An 18,088-nucleotide genomic window follows, 5' to 3' on the forward strand; every position below is an offset into this window, starting at 1 on the left:
CCTTTTGAATTAAAATGCATCAATCTGGTGCACTTTGAGGGGAAAATTTAGAGGCTATATCAAATCCTGAGATGCAGCAGGAACATTATTTTTCAGATTTTTCTTAATCAGGCAGCACTCTTTACTCTGCTACTGTAAAAACAGTACAGTAGATTGGTCTGCAGACTCATGTTCTATGATGGAGAGACTCATTTCAACAGATACAGGGTGGATAGCTACTTTCTATGAACAGCATAGAATTTACACATAGAAATCGTATTCCTGTATGTGTGTGGGGGCCCTAAAGGCTCATCATGAAGCCCCTTAGACAGAGCTGCTAATGCTGTTTTCTTATGCTTTTATATTTCTCCCCTAGTAGTTGAGGGGCCCATGATGATTTATTTCCTTATATTTAGGCTTATTCATTTTTGGTCCCTGTTATTGACATGAGTGACTGAGCTCTTTGACAATGCAACATGAAAAGTTACTATGAGGCCTAGGGCCCGGTAGCCTGCTCAAGAATTATTTATCAAAATTTTTTTTTTAGGGGGGGCTTGGGGGCCCCATTCAATTGAATGGGTTGAAACATAGCTAAGGCCGCTACTGGTAACTGGTGAGTTTTTATTATTTATACCATTTTCTTTGGCACTACATTATATTTATTTTTTTGCACTGCAATCGATAGAGATCATCTGTCACTTAAACCGTAAGTCCCATACTGAGCTGTCTGTATCCTTACACTGTCTCGTCCGAGTCCCTCAGAGGAACTTTTTTTTACATTTTTGAGTCATTTTTGCCAAAGGTGTCACTGCCATGTCTACTATAACTACTCGATTCTTCATTTTTGTTTCCTGCTGCTGTCGCTGGAGAATACTTTTACTTCTTGGGTGATGGAGAACATTTTGGTCTTGAGTCCAGACAAAAACTGGATACTCTTACTGCATTACACATCACAGTCCTGGATGCAACATGTTGTGGCGTTCAACACTCACAATGTATTGCACCAAATGACTTTCTGTAATATAAACCCAGTGGAGGGAAAGGTACAAGTCTCATTGATATTACAGGAAAATTCAAGCTTAACAAGACTACAAGACTCCTACATTGATTATTCAATGTTTTGCAACAACAACAAAAAATCACTTTGTTCCCAGTGCAACTAATTCATTAATCATCATACTATGATGAAGTAATAACTGAAGTAAATTGTCTAGCCAAGACTTTTGCCTGAAACAGTGCCACAATCCAGTGTATTCTTGGCTGTGTGTTCTCATCCTCTTGCTTGTCGTTTGTCCCTAGCTTGTTCACATATATAATCGTTGGGGCTAATGGGCTAAATAAGCAGGCAACTTTATAGCCTGGGAACTTTAATGTATAAGAAATGCATCTCCAAGGAGAGTGTTCTCTGTCCATTTCACAATGAGCAGATAATTGCTCTTAGTAGACCTCTGACATTCCTTGCTATCCCGTGAGACGGTTTTGAAATGGAAATTGATTATTTTCTTGCATGGTGAATTTTAACGGCGGTATATTTTGGATCACTGTCAACAATAACTATATACTAACAAAGGATTTTCCCACCAGACCAATTGGCCATATGCAAAGCCTTTATCTGAGTCTCAGGTTTAGGTTGTTTAAGATCGTACTGTTTGCAAAAATGCAAAAGCTGTCTTAAAATCCACACCCCTTTAATCCATTCTTCCTCTGTTCAAGGTCAAATGAGGCCAAATCTGAATGATCTTGTGTTTGTGAACTTAAATCTATTTTAAGATCAATTATAAATGATAAAAAAAAATCTATATTTTTCTGCAAGACAAACTACAAGAATGACTTGAGGAACTCACCAACCGCTCCCTTCACATCCCTCAAAGGCTCACTGTGAAACTAATAATGAAACCTGTTTTAAAGTTGCCATTTACTTGACTTTTTACCATCATATTTTCACACGTACAATATTTCACCTCATACATTTTTCAGACAAATTAAGATGTGTTATGTTAGATGAACTTCTTAGCAGCTGTGCTTGTGAAGTTGTGAATCTCATTTACGTAAAAAAGATGTTGATGTTTATGACAGCTACAGTGGTTGACAAGTGCAAACTAGCTAACAGCAAACCGCCGAACACATTACCATTGGGGGAATCGTGTGGCAGCTTTTGAAACCATGCAAAGTCAAAAAAGAGCATAAGAATTTCCACAACAAATACAACAAAGGAAAGGTGCTGCTATGAAAAAATGTCCCACAAAAAAAGAAAAAAGAAAATTAACAGCAAACACGCTGCAAATGCAAAAACGATTTAAAGACACATACAACCTTGATAACGGATGCAACAGAAAAACGCTGCGTATCCAGTCAACACAACGGAAGTGTCCCAGTCCTCTAGGGGGAGCGCTAAGTGGAACAACTTCATTCTTGACCCGAGAGAGAGAGAGCAGACGAGAGCGTGTGTTAGGTCGTACATTTTTTATCTTGTCTCTTTCCTCCACTTTTTCTTTTCTTTATGCTTCAAAAACAAACAAACTCTCTGGTTTCTCCAATTGGAAATGTTTTGGGCTGTTGAAGTGCGTTTGCCCTTGTCAGCCTCCGTAGGGAGCACATAATGTGCTACTTCTTCTTCACGCAAGATGAAAGTAAGGTTTACTCTCCTAAATTACTCTACTTTCTAGAGAATATTGAGGTCATATTCAAAACAGATGAAGTCCCACCGCAATAAAAGTCTACATTCCAAATTGGACTTCGAAAAATATATTTTTATGAAGCACTCAACAAGAGCTTGTAAATTGCTTTTGCAATGATGGCGATATTCAGGTCTGTCATTAGCCATCAGCCCCTACTGAGACTCAGATGTGTTATTTTCAAAGACAGGCTTCATATTTGAAGAGCTCTTTTCTTTCTTACCTGGAGGATCATAACACAATTGGCTTCCCATGAGGAGAAAGCTCAGCGTGGTCAATCTAGTCATTATTTATTCCTAAACGGCAATACACACACACACACACACACACACACACACACACACACACACACACACACACACACACACACACATTCAGCGTGCCAATAACAGAACACAGTGAACCCTCTTTGACAAAGGGTTTATAGCTGTCAGAAGATGTGGAGGTGAAGAGGTCACTCATTCCCCTGAGGGAGATTGCATCCTGGCGGCTAGATTGCATTTCATACTCCAGAAGCCTCATCTCATTCTATTACATATAATAACACAATTACGACTAACAAAAAGTAATCAAGGTAATAAGCATCCCTTTGGACCTGTGTGACAGCTGGCATTGGATTGGCTTGTACTAAGTGAATCTTTGGCAAAAATACACCCAGTTGAGGCAGATATCCAGATCTCCAAAATGAGAATCGCAGAACCGTGGAACATGACAGTTTTTTCTGTGCAAAGGAAAGTGATCTGTTGTGGGGCTATCGCTGAGGGATTGACAGCGGCAGGCACAATGAAGCTCAAACATCCCCATGGGGGTAACGGATACCATCAGCCAGATAGAGCAGATTGACAGAAGATGCTTTGATGGGCCAAGAGTGAAGCAGTGACGTAGGTGAGCAATAAATCTATCTATGGCGGAAAAGCTGTGATTAACTTGTGTATACACACACAATGCAAGCTCTAAATAGGCCTAGGCTTATCACATTAAACAATGCCGCGTGTACACACCCACACATACAGTATACTGTATAGGGAAGCAGAAAAAGCTGGACTCACCCACACACAGTGGGGCTTGTACACATGATCTGAATGTATGCTGTCTTTCTCTCTCTCTGTCTCTCTCTCTCACACACACACACACACACACACACACATACACACACACACACACTCTCCCCCTCCCCGCAGTCCTCTCACACCAATCTGGCAGCACAGTCAGGCTCCCATATCAGAGCCTCCTCTAAACAAGATGAGAGATCTATGAGTAACGGAGAAACAGAAAGCTAGAAGTCGAGAAAGCAGAACAGCACTTTCTGCCAAAAGATCATCCCCCAAGACACACACACACACACACACACACACACACACACACACACACACACACACCCTTTGATTTATATCTCCAGTGAGGACACTCATTGACATAATGCACACTAACCCTACCTTAACCATCAACACTAAATGCCTAATCCCAACCCACACACTAACCATAACCTAAACGTAATTCTAACCTGAACCCGTAATACCAAGTCTTTACCATAAAACCAAGTCTTTACCATCTTCCCTTTGAAGAAATGAGGACCAGCCAAAATGTCCTCACTTTGATAGTTTATAGCTCGGTCCTCACAAGGATGCGTTTACAAGTCCACACACACACACACACACACACACACACACACACACACACACACACACTGATAGAAAAAAAGAAGAAGTCAAGAAGACAAGGACTCACCCAGAAGAGGAGGTTGAAGAAGACCATTCCATATCGCAGGGCCATCATGCAGCCCTCGGCCATCCTGCAGCGCCGCAGTTCTAGGAGGAATATGAAGGAGAGATCCAGGTAAAACACCACATACTTCTTGCCCTGGGTGTAGCGCCCCTTGGACGTCTGCGGCCCCTTTGTCGTGGTGAAGCCGAACGCAAACGGTGGCCGCTTGTACTCAAACTCCCCGCTGAAACGGTGAAACCCAGACGTGAACGGCGGCGTGTCGGGTTTGCTGTCCAGAGACGGACTGCGTCGGTAAGGAGTCTCGTCCGTGCTCGAGCGTCTCATTATGGGAACCTTAAAGAGTCTTTTACAGTCACTCTGTCTACCTCAGAGTCCGAGCAAAGTGGACAGTTGACGGACCACAAGTTATTCCACTCAGAGACCAGATTTCGGTTACCTATCCCAAGTTCAGCTCCAAAATAATTCTGACACCCTATGAAAAAAAACCGATGATTTAATTACAGCCCCGAGTGTGATCGCACTTGATCTGAGTTAATCTGTGGAAGGAGATAATGTGCTGCCATTCACTTGACTGGAGTTCCTCCCTTTAATCCTTATAGAGTCACTATATTCTGCAAGAGACTTTTGCATAATCCTGTCGCAACACCTGTGTAATTCTGTGTATTTAGGACATAATCCCAACACACATACTCACATCTGCACATCCCCAGTCCCCTCCTCCCTGTAATCGCTCAAACACAGTTGTCATGCCAGGAGAAGAGATAAGCCGGTTGGCAGGTTTCATCTGACTGGCAACAGTTCAATCAGGTAAATAAATAACTGGAGGACTTTCAACTCGACCTCTCCTTGTTTCTTCTTTGGGTCGGTAAAAATGATCCAGAAACGTCCTAGCTGGTCTCATGAGAAATTCCTGTGCAGGTGCTTTCTTTCTCTCTCTCTCTTTCTCTCTCTCTCTCGCCTGGGAGGTAAATGGCAACTACACTGCTCCAGCCAATCAACTTCTTTTATTCAGTAACCGATCATCACCAGTGCATCCATTGGGGAATGAAATTGCTACGCTCCGGTGTGAAGAGTGAACAGCATGTGGTTTATTATGGCTCTATATGCGATCGCTGACATGCAAAACAAGACCAAAACTAAAAAAAGGGAAAAGCTACAGTAAATAAGACAAAGTGATGAGAGGGGAAAGGATGGTGTTTGGAATGTGAGAAAAAGGTTGAAAAAAAAGCGTGAAAGAAGAAATAGAAGTATCCCCCTTTGATGTGCTGCTGTGCCAAATTCCCTGCTGGCTTATTTTGCGTCTGCTCTATAACTTGTCCCTTTTGCCTGTGGAAAGTGTCTGGGGGTTACTCTGCGTCTCTCCACATCCCGCTTCTCACACCTTGAAGCAAGTCACCCTCTTCAACTGCCTCTTAATCCCTTCCTGCACCCTCACTCACTCACTCACTCACTCACTCACTCACTCACTCACTCACTCCGAGCCCCTCTCTTCTGTGCTGTTGATGGTGGTGAATTAATTTCCAGACTCTCATCAGTGAGTCAAAGTGTGCGATATCCCCTCTTCTTTTCTCTTCTCCTCTCTTCTTAGCTCTCTCCACCTCCTCCGCTGCTACAGCCTCTTTCTATCCTCTTCTCTAGGTGGGCAAGGAGATCAAGGTGTCCACATGGCCAAGCAACGAGACAGGCAGGGAGAAGAGCAGAGACAGTTTCCTCAGAGAAGCAAAAAAGAAAGACTGCAGTGTTTGAGCGCTATAGTCCAGCCTGCCTCGATGCCTAAAGCTCCCTCCCTCTCTCTTTCTCTACACACACTCCTGTTGTCTTTCTCTCTCTCTCTCTCTCTCTGGTCCCCCTCCTCCCCTTTTCTTTCTCTCACAAGCTCCGGAGCTCTCCCCTCCACACGCACAATCTCAAACACCCCACCCCTCCTCTCTTGTAACTGTCCCCAAAACCTGGCAGGCAGGCAGCGCAAGAGGCATTGAGCAGCATCATTCATATTCTGGCCACACCCTTACGAGGGGAGTGCAACCAATCAGTGTCTGGCAAGTCCCATCCTCCCTTGTGCACATGCTAATCATGCCCTACCATCTTCCCAGATAACACTCACTCACACACGCGCACACACACACACACACACACGCAATGCACTGCACAAGAGATGTGCGTGCACAAATAGACGCATAACAAAAACCTGGTGCGTTGTTAACATACCAGTGCTGAGTCTGCTGCACTTGCGCTAGTGCCTCCTCTCTCCGCCTCCTGCATGGGACTCATTCCACATGCAGAGGTTGTTCTTGAGCACAACCCAGGCTGCCTGTTTCTGCACGCTTGGCTTCAGTCGTGTTCCTATGTCCCTGTGGACCTGGACTTGGGTCAAGCAGTGTCTGTGTAGTGGCACTAGGCACAGATTTCCACCACTAAAAACAACTCTCCAAAAAGCATGTCTCCGCACAAGCATACTGGGGAAGCGCACACTGCTGCTGACATTCCCATAAAATAATTGCATACTCTCCACAACCTAGTAGCCATATGGGTCAGTGGCTTTATGAGTCACCACCAGAGACGTTTCAAAGCTGTGCACACAGGTACTGGACTTTGTTCATGGCTGCATTAAGTATTTAATGGATTCCTGTGTTGTCTCCTGCGTGTATTTATGTCAGACTGTGGAGGCGGCGGCCTACGAGAGCGACTGTCTGTGAGTGACAGCCTGACATTACTGCTAAGAGCCTACGTGTCTGGTGGGTGTTGTTCAAAGGTTACAGGACATGGGAGAATGGCATAATGATAGGAAAGACTCTTGACTTAAAGGTGTCCGCCTTTTTATCTGTGAAAAAGGTCTTTATCCATTGAAGAGTTTGAAATTGCTGGGTAACGTACAGAAGATGATAGCAGCAGTGAGTGATGCAGCAATATAGTCTTAAAAATATATGCAGTTTAACTTGATAAATGATTCATCTTAATCACTTGCTATTTTAATTTAAACCCCCTTGTGATTTTGACAGAACAAAAACGATGTTGTTCGTAATAGAAAGTCATGGAAATATTCGGAAGTGCAGAAAGTTTCTTATTTCCAACAATATTTGCCAGAGAACAAGCTACTCGTTAGCTCGCAGTCGTTGAGATGTCCACAGTAACGAGCGAGGAGTTGCCGGGGGAACTGTCACTATAGCTGTGTTTGCTTGGGCCTTTCCCTTCATCAAAAAAGAATCTACCTATGCACTCTGTCATAGCCTCCTGTCACAGTGTGCAACTCTATGCAACATCTTCCTTGGCATCGTGCTGCAGTTGCCCACCAGTCATAACACTGGTTACTGTCAACATACAAGAGATTGAAATAGTTTAGTAGGGCAGCACATATTCTGAAGGCTTGAGTTTATTTTAAGTAATTACTCGTTCCCATTTTTGAAACTAGGATAGTTTTTTGTTAAATGGATGTCTCTGACAAGCTTGCAAACTAGCTAGTGATAGCATGGCTAATGGCCACACAGATCTATTTACAGTTTCATATGACCTAACTGTGAAGTACCTACAGCATCTATTACTAAAGATACCGTTTGCCTTTGACTGTAAACAAGACCAGCCAGCTTATACTTTTCACTTAGCCTAATCCGTTCTTTTGAAGATGTAGGTTTCGAAAGTGCAGCAGTTGCTAGTCAGAACTCAGTCTGATAGTGGTTTCATATTGTTAAAAATGAACTGATTGATTGCTGTTCTTTATCTTTATCTTCATATACAAAAGCAGAAACAGCATACTGGCTGAAAGCTTGGTTTTCATTAGTCAAATTTTATCTGAACTAACAAAATTTCTGCAAAATAAAATGAGAATGAATGCAGGTTTTCATCCGTTACCGTTATGCCAATTTAAAAGGTGTTTTGTCGAGATAAACAGTTGTTTTTTTACTTATTCTCCAGTCATTGCAGAATGAGATGACGTGATTTTACAGAGCGCAGCACAAACCACAAACAGTGGATAACAATGTGGAAAACGTTATGGTGATACGGCATCATGTGGTATGAATATATATTTATGTATTTATTTGATTAGATTTTTTTAGCTTGTGGATACAGCCCTTTTTCATTTTCAACAAATCTTCAAAATACGTGTTCGGCATGTTTAAATTTTTTTTATCATTAGGCAGATAATTAACAACATGTAAATATATATATATATATTATTCTGTAATCTTCAGAATGGTGCTAAGAATGATTATGGAGGATAATTTCGGATTTCTTTGTTCCAGCGTTGCATCCGCCTGTTTTTATTCATACATGATCCATTGTAGTGAATCATTAAAAAGGTAAAATACTGTTTGTCTTCACACCGCATTTGATACATCGATTTTTATATTCCACTTCTTCCAGTTATTGGCACGATCTGCCATTATCTTTGAAACGTATGGACTGGGATCAACCGTGCAGCAAGATACTCATTACAAGTCTTTAAGTGAATTACCATTAACATACTGCCACGCCACATTGCATCACATGAACACAACTCTACCCCAGATGCAAAAACACACACACACACACACACACACACACACACGCACGCATGCACACACGCACACACGCACACACACACACACACACACACACACACACACACACACACACACACACACACACACACAAACAAATTGTAAATATGCAATGGCACCCTGGGGTCGGAGGCAGCTTTGATGATCCCAGCATGTACAAATACACAGATTTAAAATAAAAAAAGAATGTTGATAAACAACATGATGAAATTAATATCTTTTAAGACTGACAGTTTATACAGATGGGCTCATATTAGATTAATAGAAAAACTCCAATGCACCATGAATTGCTGTGATGTGTATAAAAGACCTAAATGCACTTGTGTGCTCCATCAGATAAATAAAGGGTGCTGTGCTGCAAGCTGCTCTCGACCCAGCCATAAAGGGGCAGAAGTCTGGCTTTCTTTCCCTTGTTTAAAGCTGGGATATGAGTCTCCTATGAATATCTCCACATGACAAAACAGGCTACAAGGATAGCTGCAGTGTTCACAGAGCAGCAATATGAGCGTATGTAAAGAGAATGGCTTTCCAGAAGGCTGCCAAATTATTTAGAGCAGTTTCCCTGGTAGTATTTTAAGCTTATGCAACCGCACAAACAAAAGAAAATCATATCAGTTCCTAGTTTTAACATGATGAACATGGAGTCAACATTTCACATAATTTGCCTCTTTTTAAGGCAGACAGTTTTCTCTTTTGAACATTATTATTCAGTTATTAATCAAGGTCACAGCGTCACCACTCATTGAGCGTCCATTATGTGAATTCATAATGGGAAGATTAACAGTGATATGGAAGGCGAGAGCAGCTTGGGTTGCACTCTCTATATCAAATCCAAATGACCATGTCGTCTCGAGAACAGTTTTCTTTTGATTAAAACTCAGTGATTTCTATTTCACAAGGTCACAAATCATGTTTATCTTTTACAGTACCTGCATTTTGCCTGCCTTAAATAATGTGCAGACCAAAATAAAACATTGTGACTGGTGCTTTATCATTGGAAAAACCTGAGAATGTGTCGAGCTCAGGTGTTTGTCAAGATGCCACTTTCCAAAAACACAGTGTGTCTCTGTGTGTGAGGAAGATGAGCCGATGTGAAGGCGCCTTCTCACAACAGCATGACAGCAAAAATCATTGAGGAATCAGCGCCATGAAGATTAATACCAATGGCTGTGGCCGGAAATAAACCTGTTTTTACCCAATCGCAGCGACTCATGAGGCATGTAAGATTTGCTGCACCGACGAAATAGAGAGTTATGGACTGTAAAACAAAAATAGATCCATCAAGACATGAGAAAGTGTCCAAACTAAAGCCGGCCATTGTAGAATGAATTAACTAAACTTTATTAATCCAAACAGAGATAGTGGTAGAGTTGACCACTTAAACAGATCTGTTTTGATCTTATCTAAAGAGTTTGATATATCTTTCCAAGTCTTTAAAGCCCCCTGGAGTCCAGTGAAAAGGAAAGGACTTATTCATTGTTTACCTATAGGGCTCATATAAGTAAGAGGCAAGAATTACATTCTTTTAAATTGATTTAATATCCTGAATATCTTCCAAATTGGTCTATTGAAATATATTAATGTGATGTTGAATCTGTTATCTGTATATGGAATTATATCATCTGCATATAAGAATATATTACATTTGTTAATCCTTTAAAGTATAAGTGATGACACTATGATATAAGAATATTAGAACTTCTCAGCATAATGAATACTTTAGGTATATTTTCTTGCTAATACTTGTGTTCTTTCACTTAAGTAATATCTTGGAGGCAGGATGCAGAACTTTTTGCAATTGTTACCTCAGCAAACTACTTGAATACTTCTTCCACTGCCGATTGCTGCAATAGTCGACATGATATTTTGCTTTGGGCCAATTAACTGTTGGACAGAATGACAGTCCCCTGCAGATTTCAGAGTGCAGAGTCTCACAAAAAAATATCCTAACATGAATTTTAAAAATGAACTCACACATTAACCAGCATGAATGAGTAATACATTTCTCCACAAGGCCAGAGAGTGAAAAATAAATGAGTCACAATGTGAATACCATTAGATGTGATGGCTTAATACCTTTGCACATTATGATTAGCATTAATTACTGCTGTTAACTGAAAGATTAAATTAATGTAATCATTCAACAAGGGGGATTTTACATGAGGGCACACAAAACAATTAAGTTACCATGAAAGGCATGTGAGTCGACCAATTGTTCTTCAGGCATGTGTTTGTGGATGAGCCCATTGATGTCTGATGTTGTGTAACCCGACACAGTAAAATTTAATTTCGCTTTGAGCCAAATAGATACAATGCACATCCAAAGAGTTGGGATGGGGGCGGCAGATGAAAACAAAAGTGGCTCTACGCCTACCTGCTTTCCTTGTGTAAAGGGGAAAAGCCTAAAAAGGAAGTGTTTTGCATTCCTGTGCACGAAGGCAGATAAATATTAAAACGTCCTTGCTGGTGGCTGCCCTGTTTGGTTGGCCTGAAGCTGGTTTGTTTTATGGCCTAAAGTAAAACATCTCTCTCTGTGGACCTGGCCGCCCACAGTCCTGACAGCTCACACACTGTGTGAAGGCATGTACTCTCTACAGGATAAGGCTTGTGATAGGCTACATTCTCCTTGAGCAAAAATATCTGCTCAAGCATTTTAAGGAGCTTTGAACTGAGGAGTCCTTAGCGATTGCTTGAGCGATTCTGTCAAAATCAGTGAATATCTCCTCACGATCCGCTACCTGTCCGCATTGTGGTGGTATGTAAAATAAGGCTATGTAAACAAAGGGGTACTAAGCAACATAACCATTTACAAATGTAATAACACTGGATTTTTTGACGTTTTAAAAACTCCAGGGAAAGCTTGCAGGTGAACCTTCAATTAGGATTTGTTGTCAAAAGAAAACGCCATGAAAATGTTGAAAATGAACAATGGCTACATAGGTTATGGATCTTTTTGTTCACAAGTTCACTGACCTCATTTAACTCCTACCATAGCTTGACCTAGCTTTTATTTGAAAATATTTTCTTATATCTACTCATGTGTAAATTGATTAACACAAATACTCTTTTTATGATAAATAGAAATATTCAACCGACCACTAGGTCATGTTTGTGTTACTATTTGGTGAGTGTTAAGTTGCAGCTGCTCATAGGACCAACCAAACAGCCAGGGTGGTTAAGAAATACTGAACTTTTATATTGTGCTGGTTCAGACAGCCTAAAGGCAAATTCCCTATCATCAGGAAAGGTGAAATGAGGAAATGGAATTTTAATTATTAACAATATGTTTATAACTGACTGCTTCCAGAGAAAACCGAAAACTAATTAGGTTTCAAAGTCTATATCAGCAGGTGTGTGTGTGTCTCCTCGTGTTCTCAAATCACACAAGAGCAACGATGCATATATTTAGCCATAATACACTATACACTAGTAATAGAAATGAGCATAATTCACATGCATATTTAAAAGCAGCCTGTCGTCCTGTGATTACACTGAAAACATTAACTCTAAGCAATACTTGTGGTGAAATATTAAAAACAAAAAGTTTAAAATATTCATAGAGTTTTGTTACTGCATGCTTTTCAGTGACCAACCATGCAGCACCGTGCATTATCTGTGACAGTTAAGCATAATAAGACTACAGGAGGCAGACGAATATTTTAAAATGGACTTTGAACAAATAGCTAAGGCAAGATAATTGCTAATTAGCATCATTATTTATCAAGCAATAGAAATGTTCTGGTAATCAGCAAGTTGATTTTTAAATGAGCTCCATAAAGAGCACCTGTGACCAAAGTGCAGCTGCAAATGTCAAAATAACTGCTAGATTTTAATATGTCAAGGGGAACAGTCACAACATTTCCGTGAGAAACATGGAATGCATCGGCTAAACTAAGCAAAGCTATAGCTGCTGACTATACAGTAGATTCACATATACCCTTCGAAAACGAAAGTGTTGTGAATTGTCTTGTGTTATATTCTGAGCAAGAGAGCAAACAGGCATTTATCTCAAAATGTTTGCCAACTCCTTTAACATCTTTACCAAAATACTGGAACAAATGCATGATGATTGAATGCAATGCTTCAAAACAATCTTGCAAACAACGTACTAGAATAATGGTTTGTACGTCTGTGGGTCGATTTGCGTGTACATTAAGTAATGGTAGTGATTGCCAGCTGTTTACAAGATAAAACCGTGGATCACTGGCTTCCATCATTTACCCCCTTTGTGGCGCTATCATTAATACATATGATTTCCAATTCCCAATGATCAAACAAAATCAAACAGCCGCTGTCTCTGACTTAATCATCTCATCATTTCTTCCATTTCTTCCACAAATTGACAAGTAAATAAAATCAAGATTCAACATGAGTCAGCCATGTGACAAACACTGAGGGAAAACCATCAGAAACCTGGCACGGGGCGATCATTTACAGCTACAAATGTCTCCATCAATTCATCTTCATCAATAAGCCCCCATGAATTCATCACACATTTCTGTGTGTGTGTGTGTGTGTGTGTGTGTGTGTGTGTGTGTGTGTGTGTGTGTGTGTGTGTGTGTGTGTGTGTGTGTGTGTGTGTGTGTGTGTCAGCGGCGTTCGTGACTGATTTGGATCTCCCCTCCACACCTCTGAACAGACGGCATGAAAACCTCTTGCACCGGCAAACAAGACGTATGCCTATGTGTCACATCTGCCATTTGCATTGTGCGGCTAATCCGTCCTAGCAGGGAAGGTTATTACCCGGCTTGCCAGTCAAACGCTGCCCAAGAAACAGGCACATATGTGGACATGTATTCATGTGAGCCAAGGAGCAGCGTGGGTTAGTACATACATCCATTCTACTGACAGGAACACATGTATCACACATCTAAAAACCTGCATTGGAATACTAACATGAACAGCCAGCCCCATATTTGTTAACATGTAGACAGGTGGTTGACAGTGGCGTACACACAGTACAGTACATGACTCCCACTCCCAGATTATACCCTTTAGAAAGAGAAAAATCTATTTCCATCGCACTGGTGTTATACCAATGTTGCCAAGAGATGTTTTCTTTTGACGGTTTTCCTCACTTTCTCTTGATCTAATGGTTTTGAGAAAAAAACAAAAAATAAGATCTCATTTCCTCGTCATATTCGCCCACACAAACTCGACAGGTTGAAATCTGATTTGCGCGGCCCGGCTGAGACACATGTATTTTCAATCTGAGGAGAATATCAAATCAATGGTTTAAATCTTGTTTGTGGAAATCAATTTCTTCGCGTTCGTCTTGTTTTCTAGGCTGAAGCCGAAAATGAAATGTCTGAGATGTGACACGGACCGCCAGCTGAGTCTGTGATTGTCCCAATGGCATCGCTAATGATAAACATTCACTACAACTGAATGAATGAACTCTTATGGTGCTTAAAACCACAATGCTTGTGGGTGAATGTCTAATCTCTGGGTACTCAGAAAGTATTGTACTTATCAGTATCTCTGATTAGCAGGCGATCTATTATCGTTTCAGTTCTTTGTGTGTCTGGACTGTTACAACAAATGCTTTGGAAGCGCAATGAGACACACTGTGGAGCATATAGGGCATATTCATTTAGCAGAATGTGTTCATAATGCCCTAAAACCACTTATTTGTCACTGTTGTATAATTTCCTTGAATTCACTGGGAATATAGTTATCAATGCTTTGAATAAATCCACCGTTTCATTTTGCCTCAAACTCACAGAAAAACACATTGACATCTGTCCTCCCTCATTTATTTTTCCGCATTAAGAGAGAAACACATCAAAACACTTTCACAGCAAAATAAGAGAGAGAGAGAGATGGAGAGACAGCTGAAACCCCCCCTGGTATTAATCTCATCAGAGAAGTGTTCAGACAGGTGGCTGTGTGGAGGCAAGAGAGCACCGCACAGATAACCAGTGATAAGGTCCCCAGAGCAAACATGAAACAGCTCGCATCAAGCTACATCAACTGAGGCACAGGTTTGCCTTTGTGCACTCGTGTACAGGTGTTGACGTGTGTGTGTGTGTGTGTGTGTGTGTGTGTGTGTGTGTGTGTGTGTGTGTGTGTGTGTGTGTGTGTGTGTGTGTGCGTGCAAGTTGCATCCTTTCCTCTAAGGGCCTTGGTCCATCTTGTTCCGTCGATAGTTTTTTTCTAAAGCGCAGATGCAAACAACATTGCTGCAGTTTGAGTCCCAAGGGCGTCTGACGAGGCTTTATTTAACCCGACAGGCTGCGAGGAGCAGGATCCCGGAATGTTAATGTTAGAGTGTGTCATTGTTCAATTGTTTTCTCGTCTTATAGTTCAAGTTGTATTATCTCACTTGTTAGAATGATATGCTCCCATAAAGTTTAGATTAAGACCAGTTTATTTATCCACCTGTTTTTGTAAGCCATAAATCCAGACAATGTGATTTGTGTTTTTTTTTTGTTGTTGTTTGTGTAGTGCATTGTGGGTTGCCTTGTCGGTTGTAACAAGGAGCACATGCCATGGCTAGTGCTGATGTTCCAGAGCTGTGGAGAAATGAATAAACATATACTATATGGACAGAGATCTACTACGTTGTATTCTATCGATGTTGCAAAGGAAAAGGAAAATGCAACAGTCTGCTTTTTTTAAACTAATAAAATACTTCTTGCATAGTTCAAGACTTTCAAAAAACACACTCATTCAGGTTTATGGTGAAGGATACCTTTTGCAAATTCCAACAAAAGACCAGGCTGGAAAGGATGTGGGGCAACCAGCAGAGATGAAAATTCAAGAGCTGCAAAAAAGACGACCCAGAGCATTTCTCTTTTTTTAATGAATCCCGCTAGTGTGATAGTATTTTTCAAGGGAAACTGAGAACCAAAACTTAAAATCTGTTCAGATAGAGGGTCGCCATAACAGGAGATTTTGTAAGTTTATCCAAAATGTGGTAGGCGGCTAATTATTTGATTGTGTTTCTATGGCGATGTTACACCATCCGCCAAAAGTTGATGATTCATCCTCCAGGTGAAGAGAAAAGAAGATAACAACAGTTGGCAAGGTGAAAGAAAAAGCAGTGATTATTGTGTGTTTGTTTGTGTGTTTGTTTGTTTGCTTGCTTGTTGTTCACGTGAATGATTGGCCTTTGCTGACACATCCATCTGCTGCTTATTATTCACATGTGAGGAATGACTGAGAGTGGTTGTAGGCAAAAACTACAAACCCAACAAAGAAGTGGTTTATATTCAAATTAAGAAATGATTAGAGCTACTTAAATGTGAATTATGTTGCAAAGAAAAGGAATCAATCATGTTTCAGTTGTGGTCGTCTGTCATGATGATGTAATAGAATAAAATGCCTGGGTTTAAATGTTCACCTTATGCCGGGCATAATAACATGATGTAATGTTTTCTGATGAGTTCAATGAGTCTTGTGTTGGGCTTACTGGTGTAATCAATCAGCGATATTGTTAGACTCGAGAAAGGGCTGCACAACACAAGGTATATGACGTTTCACTATTTTTACTTCCAGGAACGCAGCAGACTTACAGAAAACAATTTGCCGGGAGCCAATTGCACAATATGTCTTTGTTTAGCCTAATTACGTTGGAATAAATTATACTAGTTAAAGCGCACTAACACATTCATTAAATATGATCTGATACTACTAAGTCTTTACACTCAGTGACTGTCAGGTTTCAGGTGTGGTAAGGCTAAGGTAATGTTAACGTGCTGATATAAAACCTGTTAAAACAGAAATATAAACATATTTAACCTGATACAATGCTGTTTTAAAATGACTGATAACAATGCTGTTAACTGATGATAAAATAAATTTCTCCAAAAACTAAAAATCAAATATGACAAACTGTTAACTTATAATATGTCTATATTAATTTACAATGAATCGGCAGTTAAGCTCAATCTCTGGCAGTAATGTTACAGCTTGTCCTGCTACACTGACTAAGTCTCTAAGATCAGTATTGATCTCTTAGTTCTCACCTACATAGCACCCTTGTCCTTTTTAATTAATCCTCCCTCTGATCAGCCCTGCCCCTGATCCATAGTGGATCAGCTAGTCAACGACGGTCAGTGTTGCGTAGTGAATCATTTGCTCTCGGAGAGAAAAGGGATAGATCATCAAATGTGTGCAAATTTTATCTGATTGAAATTACATGTTTCACTGAACAGAATCATTTTCTTTCAAGGAATTTTGTAACCCAGTACTCAGCAGTTTACTGGCTGTGTGCTGTCATGTAAAGAAAACACACACACACACACACACACACACACACACACACACACACACACAAACACACACAAACACACACAAACAAATGCAAATAGGCTTTCATTCTACCACCTATTGTGAAAAAATCCCACACGTCGTTTTGCTTTGATAACTTGTAATCATAAGCTATTGTGATCGCAGCTGCTATTTGGCCTTGAAACACAATGAATATTCTGAGGCGTTCTTTCACATGCACAATACGCCTCTGTAGCCAATTATCACCAGCAGCAATATGGCAGATCAGTTGTTATGTGAGTGAGTGTGAGGAAGGTGGCATTAGGAGTGTACGTTGTGTTAAATGCACAACAAACACAATAGTGAGTGACAGATAGAACTGCTGTGAAAAGATTACACAGCATGTTACTCAAGCTCTTTATTTTCCTGACCAAGCTTCAGGGTAAAATACTAATGGATTATTAGAAAAACCTGTGGGATTAAGTACCCAACACTTTACAATTAAGATTTTTACTTTATATATTTTAAATGCAGCTGCAGGTTTCATGAACTAAGATTTTAATATTTTAATCTATTTTAAGATCTAAAACTGTCATTGGGTATGTTTCCATCAACAAGTTCATATGCAAATTAAGTCATTTTGAATGAAAAATGCCACATGGAAAGAGTGAAACTATTGATTGAATTTCATTGATATCAAGTTTGACCTCACCTGATTTTCTCTTAATGGGTAAAAGGCTTATGCGATAAACGCTGATGGAATCATTATCTTCTGAATAAATTATGCACGGCCACACCAGCATTTTTGTGTGGCATTTTTTTGCATCTCAATCTGCATCATACTGACGTTATGATATGGTCGTTGTTGTCGTCTGATTATAGTACAATACTGTATACTATTCAATGTGCTAATATGCAAACAAAACAGCATGTGACATCATTACGCACAGGTGTTTTAGT

At 40.4% G+C, this 18,088-nt stretch overlaps 1 protein-coding gene across 2 annotated transcripts in view; it reads right to left on the bottom strand.

Moving 5' to 3' along the window:
- tspan4a (tetraspanin 4a) overlaps window positions 1–18,088 on the bottom strand; it is a gene marked incomplete at its 5' end in the record, with an annotated part of 119,093 nt that overhangs the window by 90,775 nt on the left and 10,230 nt on the right. The window contains one exon of one of the 2 annotated variants that reach the window (XM_080041679.1): window positions 4,383–4,462. In XM_080041679.1, the coding sequence (XP_079897805.1) occupies window positions 4,383–4,445 (63 nt within the window). Of the gene's footprint in view, window positions 1–4,382; window positions 4,704–18,088 lie in introns of those variants that run through there. The other variant, XM_080041678.1, reaches the window with a different exon arrangement.

The sequence above is a fragment of the Ammodytes marinus genome (assembly GCF_949987685.1).
Source record: "Ammodytes marinus genome assembly, chromosome: 1".
In the NCBI taxonomy this organism is placed as follows: domain Eukaryota; kingdom Metazoa; phylum Chordata; class Actinopteri; order Uranoscopiformes; family Ammodytidae; genus Ammodytes; species Ammodytes marinus.